Here is a 6,811-nt window from a genome sequence, read left to right on the forward strand (position 1 = left end):
AAGCGGATGAGTCTAGCTCCCGCTTTGGCCCCGGGGTTGAGAAAAAGATGTCGCTTCCCAGAATATTCAGCCAATGTTATAGAGTTACGAGTTGCCTAACCATGCACGCAGCGTGTACCAAAAAAAAAAAAAAAAAAACTTAGCGAAAGGGTTTTTCCGGGACGTTTTGACTAGACAAGTGAGATCGAGAGGTTAGAGTGGGAAAGAAGGGTCTAAAATGAGTGCCATATCATAGAAGTTACTATGTACATTACCGCATAGTAGTTGTTTTTGGCATGAAGAAAATGAGCAAAGTAAAGCTCTTTTAAAGAGAGCCTTTAACTTGAGCAGAATTTATTGGCAAAAGCAAACAACAAATAACTATGAAAGAACAAAATTTGTTCTCAAAGCAGAGGTTGCTGCTCGCTCCAGCCGCAGGCAGTCCTAGACACTGGCCTGAACTTCCGTTGGAGGAGCTCATCAAAGTGTTCGAGTGAACAAGGATCACTGCATCCTTCTAATGCCACTCTAGAAACAGAATCGCCTGCTTTGTACAGGACTCTCACATAAAGATCCGGCATTACTGTGGAAGTTAACGTAAATATCTCCAAGAGTACCGCGGCTCCGTAAGGAGGTAGCTCTTCAAAAGTCCCATTCAGCCCAAGCAGGATGCTACCGATGTTAATGTCGTGGTAGGCCATCAACGTCAGCTTGTTGGGTACCTCGGTCGAGTCGGAGCCTCCACGGGTAAGCGAGTACTCCTGTTGTTCTTTAGGCCTCAGCCTAGCCACGACGTCCTTCAGCAGGGCGCCACCCATGTGGTCCATCTGAGACCTCGAAAATCCTTCCAGAACCTTGTCCTTAGCCCATTCCAGCTCACGCCAGTATCTTGACGCCCAGGTCGGCAAGGGCAAGTCGTGCTCTCTCGCCACAGACATAGCGTCCACGATCTTGGCGACAAAGATGAACTTTTGAGACGTCGCGTCCGCGGTGAGGTTAGTCATCCTGGCGACGAATGCGAATACCTTTCCGAGGGTTCCGAAGTGTGTCGAGCTGCCGAAAGAGGGCGGTTCTTCCAGGGTGACCAGGGTGCGCATTGCCTCGCGAACGCGTGGCATGCACACGGCCGCGTACAAGTCGGCGCCGTCGGGGAGTCGCGTGATGGGCACCGGCTGCCACGTTTGGTCGGGCCGCCACTCCTTCTGCTGCCTGTTGGCAGGGTAGAGGCCGTACAGCACCAGGGCAGCCGTGTCGTAGCAGCGCGGCACGGGACTGCTCCGCGCGTACACTTCGCGTGGGTTGTCGGTGAGGAAGTCGGCGTAGCGGTTCCGCAGCCACTTTCCCAGGGCGTAAGCGTTGGCGCGACCGCGTGAAGTCAGCTCTCCGTGGCCCAGTGTCCAGCGATGGTGCTTGTTGGGGTCGCCTGGGAACGTCGTGAGTGGCGAACGGTTGGTGTGGCGAAAGATGACCACTACGTGCCTCAGTAGCGAAGATCGACGATGGTGGAAGTCCGAGTTGGCCAACACTGTCACCGGTAGCAGAAACAGGAGGAGGAAGATCCGCATATCGCTCTAATCGGTGGACTGAATGTTGACGAGGCGAATTCGACCTTTTTTGGTTGGTTGGTTGGCCTCACGACACAGAATATGGCGTCGTCTTTCTCCTCGTCGGCTCTTCTTCGTCAGCGCGCACTCACTTCAGAGCCGAACACATGGCAAGCTTGGGTGGATTCTCCGTGACTGGCTTCGTGTTCGACTCCGATGTACGCAGCAGAATGCGTATCAGTGCCGGTGTTGTTACCACGCCACGTATACACGTGCTTGACCCTCAAGGCAAGGTTCGCAGACTGGCGAGCCTCATCAGCCGTTCTGTGTATTGCCCATCGACAGCTTGCTGCTATCTGTATATTCCATTCGGTGCGGGTTGCCCCCAGATAAGATTACAGGAGGGGCTATAGCTTCTTCTTTGCAACATGTTTGCGGGCCTCTTTTGTGATTAAAATCTCGGTAAGTACCAGCGTTAGAAACAGGTGCTTTTATTCGATACAGAGCTGGCATGAAACATCTGTGCTACGAAAATGTTTTCTGAGTTTTGCACTCTACGACTTAGAAAACCGCAAATTCAAAAATAATTTCTTTTGTCATTACGCCTTTAATGTCGCCCTGGCCACGCACATGTGGGTAGAGAAAGTTTTTTTTTTTAATTTGAAAACAATGCAGAAAGACATAAAGATTGCTACCATAACTGTGCTTAGCAAGAACATTCGCACTACATCATAGAGTAATGGTCTTAGAAACACCTTATAAGGTATGCTTAGGTACAAAAACAGATTGAAATGTTATAAATAAAAAGTAACTGTTCAGTAGTTTGGTGCTGAGAGCTTTAAAGACTGGGTTAGTAATAAGGCTTGGGGGTACCATTAGCGGTACACATGTTTATTTAAGCATGCAACGCCTCTCCAACAGAGCGTTTTGTAAGTATTCTATAAACTTTTTTCATGCACCTGAGGTAATTAAGGATGTGGTGCATTTCGTTCTTACTGAGCCGGAAAGCGAATTGTTAAGCAGTTCGAAGCAAGCCACCATCGCTCAACGTCAAAGCTATAGCTTGCCGTGGCGCGAGCAATAATAGTAGCGCTACGCCCGCGTTACGTGGGAAAGTAAAAAAAAAAAAGAAACGCACCTCGTTTTCCAGGCGCCACCCCGCCATCTTCGACAGGGAAAGTAAAAGGAGGGAGGCAGAAAGACAAAAATAAAAATAAAACAGTTTGCAGACTCTGCCAATACTCATGACTCCGAGCGCGTGCGGGGATAATTCAACATTAGCCAGGCGCAGATATTCGCGAGTCTCGGCACATATCTTAGAGATCGCTTCGCAGCACCCTCCTTATGTTTCTCGTCCCTTCATTTATTTTTATTTATATCTTTCGCGAAAGCCTCGCTCACCGGCTGGAAGCGCAACCGCCCAGCAAAGCCCGCATTCTCGACGAAGAAGGCGAAGAAAAGAGCGAGCAAAGTTGGAGCCCGAAAATCCTCCTTCGGAAAGCCAAGAAGTTATTTTGCTTGCGGCGCGCCAAGCGTGCCACGGATAATTGCGCGCGTGCCGAATCGATGCTGGACTCTGCGGGCACCGCGGGCGGCTGTTTCCGACCCGGACCGAATAATTGCACAAACAAACGCCCCGTCGATAACGTGGTGTAAGAAGAAAAAAAAAGATAAAAAAAGTGACGTAAGGAATCGGCAGACGGAAATCTTCGAGATGAGAAGGAACTATATTTTTTTTATTTCTGGCGCTCGTTGTTTGATCGACTTCCCTTCTCTGGAGCCTTTATTCTCCCCAAGTCGAACGGATGGCGGCGGAAATATGTTCGATGTGTGCAGGGGACGCCGGCCAGAGGTTTTAACAAAGGACTTCGAACCGAATAGGAACTGGACCTAGAGGATTGAGAACGAGGAGGAGGGGGAAAAAGAAAAGAATGATAAAGGAGAAGATAAAAGGTCTGGGTCAGTTAATGTCTCGACTCGGGTGACTTCTGTCCCTGTCACACCAGTAGTCTTCGTTCAAGTCTAGACAGCGCTGTGCTGACCATCCCATTCTTCGTTTCGCGTCGAATGTCAACCTTTTTCGCAAGGACGGGTTGTCATTCGGGACGAAAGAAGGAGGATGAAATTGGTTCTGGAGTATCATTAACTCTCTGCTTTTCAGGCGAAGTCGTCCGCAGGTGATCCATTTTGGACAGAAAGTATGGCAGTAAGCCACGGAAGAGGTCATGCAGTAGCTCGTGAGGACTCTGGGAAGAACAGAGGTAGAGGTTAGCAGACTCGAAAGTGAAATGCCAACACCACCTGTCAGTACCCGTGGACACAATAGAACCAAGCCTTGTGGATACGGTATTATCAGTTAGTGTGCAAGTGGTTACTACTCAAATGTGTCAGCAATGAAACAAAAAATAATTCAGTATGCGAAAGCATAGAACCCTCAGCAGAGCAATAAGCTGGCGGAGATCGTCCGGCGTTGTCCAGAAAAATCCTGATTACCTGGCGTACTGTCGCGTCATTAGTGGCGTAACCTGAGCAGAGATAGCTCATTAGCTCGAAGGACATGACTTCACTAGACCGGCAGTGACGTACCCATATCAGGCTCGTCTCTGAGAAAACCAAGTTGCAGTTGGCGTACGGGAAGGGCGCGGAAACAGCAACCTGGGTAATCTCACAAACCCCACCAATCACCTGGAATCCTTTAAACGTGCACTGACATCGCACAGCACACGGGCCTCTAGAATTTCGCCTTCATCGGCGGCTGAATTTCGATGAAGGCGAAATCCTAGAGGCCCGTGTGCTGTGCGATGTCAGTGCACGTTAAAGAACCCCAGGTAGTCGAAATTTCCGGAGCCCTTCACTACGGCGTCCCTCATAGCCTGAGTTGCTTTGGGAAGTTAAACCCCAATAAACCAAACTAAACCACCAATGACCTCCATCAAGGCATCAATAGCTTCGAATGTTGTTGCATTGCCAACACATGATGGAAATAGGCGTCCCTGTGTTTTTAGACAATTTTGGCAGCGTTATTTTTTTTTACAAAATAAAGGTATGTCAGGACGAGTAAGCTTAAAAATATGACTTTCAAAATGTTTGCATGCAATGCTTTTGCGAAGAAAGTGAGCTCTCAAGTGTCTTCGAAGCGCAGTTTTAACAGCGATTATTCAGAAACTTTTGTTGCAACACTCCAAAACAGCTTAGAACATAATCGTAGCGTTAGTGTGAATATGTGGCGTCTACCATGTGGACAAAGAAAAAGATTCGCTTTATTAAAGGACACAGAATGCATTCGAAATCTATCTGACCAGTGGCATCAAGGCCAACTGGTCCTCCATTTAAGCCGACGCTGACAAACTGTGCGGAAGTGTAGAGCAGAAACAGGGGAATTCTTGTGAGCATGCAGTTAGTTCCGTTACGCCAAGTCGTTATCGGCTGCCTTGCAGGTTTCGGAAACAGAACATTCGAAAAACATTGCGGGAACAAAAGATGTTTTTGACAAACTCTTAATCAGCCTACAATGCACTGCATGTGCTTGACGCGCTACGTCTAGTCCTTGTGACTCAGCTGAACTGCAACGCTGCAGTTGAGTTCAGCAGCTAAGAATCTCCACATGAACGACTGGGATTGCCGACAGCCTTTTGCGATAGAGAGACCCGCTGTGCTGCGCTCTGTACTGCCTAGAACGTCACCCTTTAACATAAGATAAGATCCTCAGACCATAGCTACAGCAATCGACTGCCCTGAAGGCTTACTACGCCATTCATGAAAGCGACTGGAGTGACAAACTTTGACTGAGCTCCTCACCCCTTCACTCTTTCTCTTTTTAATCCCTCATTCCTCCTCCCCAGTGCAGGGTAGCCAATCTGAACACCCTTCAGGTTAACATCCCTACCATCCCTTTTCATCTTCATCTCTCTCTCCCTAATCAGTGTAGTTTTGTATTCCGTAAGCTACACGTGTGACCAACAGTAAGCACGAAGCAGACGATGAGACCCGTTTATGGTCTCTCGCACACCTATGTCCTGGCAATAACGTGGCGTGTATCAAGAGCTTATACTTACTTTGCGTCCTATCACACTGTCTCGTTTTTTTGCCATATTCACCCTTTCTGTCACATCGGCTGATTCTGCGCAGCACACATTATGCATTTTGTTCATCCTTGAATAAGTCGTTCCAAATGAATTCATCCTTGAAATGGTTCGTTTTCAGAGAAGCATTTACAAAACTCACCGTATTAAAGAAGAAAAATGTTCTCTTACGAATGGATTTCGTAAGTTTTTCCCGTGCCCCAAGCACATAAAATTTCATGTTTTGAGTAGAGCCCACATAAACCTTACACCAGTTTCTGGGAACGAAAGGCCCGCCCAAAACGATCGTTGTCAGTTGCATCACCTGGCAGACTGTATACTATACAAGAGATTACCTGTGAAGCGCAGTAGTTCTAAAATCAATATCAGACAAGTGTACCACGGAAAATGAGGTTTCCGACGAGAACAACCTGAACCTGGCCTCCTGTTACGGGCGGCCAGGAGTGTTGTGCGGGGTCTGTAGTGCTCATAAAAAAAAAAAAGAGGAACGAATGGTGTCTATAGAGGACCTCAGGATGAAATAAAATATTTATGTGACACAGAAACAAAATGGAGAGAAACATCTTCCAAAATAGAACCAGTAACGACGTTCGTAAATGACTGTGTCCAACTAGTTTGCGGGAGGGCTGAATAAATTAACAGCAGAAACGTGGTGCCAGTAAGACGCGCTCGAAAAGTGAGAGTAGTTGCGACTACCTGCGCTATTGCTTAAGACAAAAAAAAAATGCAAGATAGTATCCTGCCTCATCCTGCTTGAAATAGAGAACCGGCGAGAGAAAGACATAAATAAAGGGCACAACTACGTGTCGCTTGCTTCAAAACAAGCAGCATGCACTCTGTTTGTATCTATCTATGATACTGCCTGTGCTGACACCGAGGCCTTGCTTTTGCTACTGCGTGGACGGGCGTCATTTATCATTCCTCGTCAATCTCGCCCTCTAACTCGGATCCTGCGCATTCGGACATCAAGGGAAATCAGCCGCTCGATTCTTTTTAATCAGCGTAGCAGAGTTTTTAGAGTTTAGCTTTTGGTCTTCAGTTGCATTTGCTGCTAATACCAGCAAATGCCTTTATTATTATTATTTTTTTTTCCTTGGCCGATGCGTCTGCATCGGTGTCGGATTATACTTGGCGAGGCCACGTCAAAACATGGGCGCAGTTGGTAGAACTGAGGATGTGTCGGCTCGGGACACCTTGTTTTATTTA

At 47.7% G+C, this 6,811-nt stretch overlaps 1 protein-coding gene across 1 annotated transcript; it reads right to left on the reverse strand.

Annotated features, from left to right (window-relative positions):
- Positions 1 to 294: 294 nt before the first annotated feature.
- On the reverse strand, positions 295 to 1,846 carry LOC149340483 (testicular acid phosphatase homolog). Its single transcript, XM_089549257.1, has one exon. It carries the CDS (start codon positions 1,542 to 1,544, stop codon positions 384 to 386), a length of 1,161 nt encoding a protein of 386 aa, XP_089405383.1. The 5' UTR covers positions 1,545 to 1,846; the 3' UTR covers positions 295 to 383.
- Positions 1,847 to 6,811: the final 4,965 nt, after the last annotated feature.

The sequence above is a fragment of the Amblyomma mixtum genome, chromosome 6 (assembly GCF_055824585.1).
Source record: "Amblyomma mixtum isolate Tamu chromosome 6, ASM5582458v1, whole genome shotgun sequence".
NCBI classification, from domain to species: domain Eukaryota; kingdom Metazoa; phylum Arthropoda; class Arachnida; order Ixodida; family Ixodidae; genus Amblyomma; species Amblyomma mixtum.

Excerpts from the sequence above, each read along its gene's own strand:
- LOC149340483 (XM_089549257.1), bottom strand. The coding sequence starts at position 1,544 with ATGCGGATCTTCCTCCTCCTGTTTCTGCTACCGGTGACAGTGTTGGCC.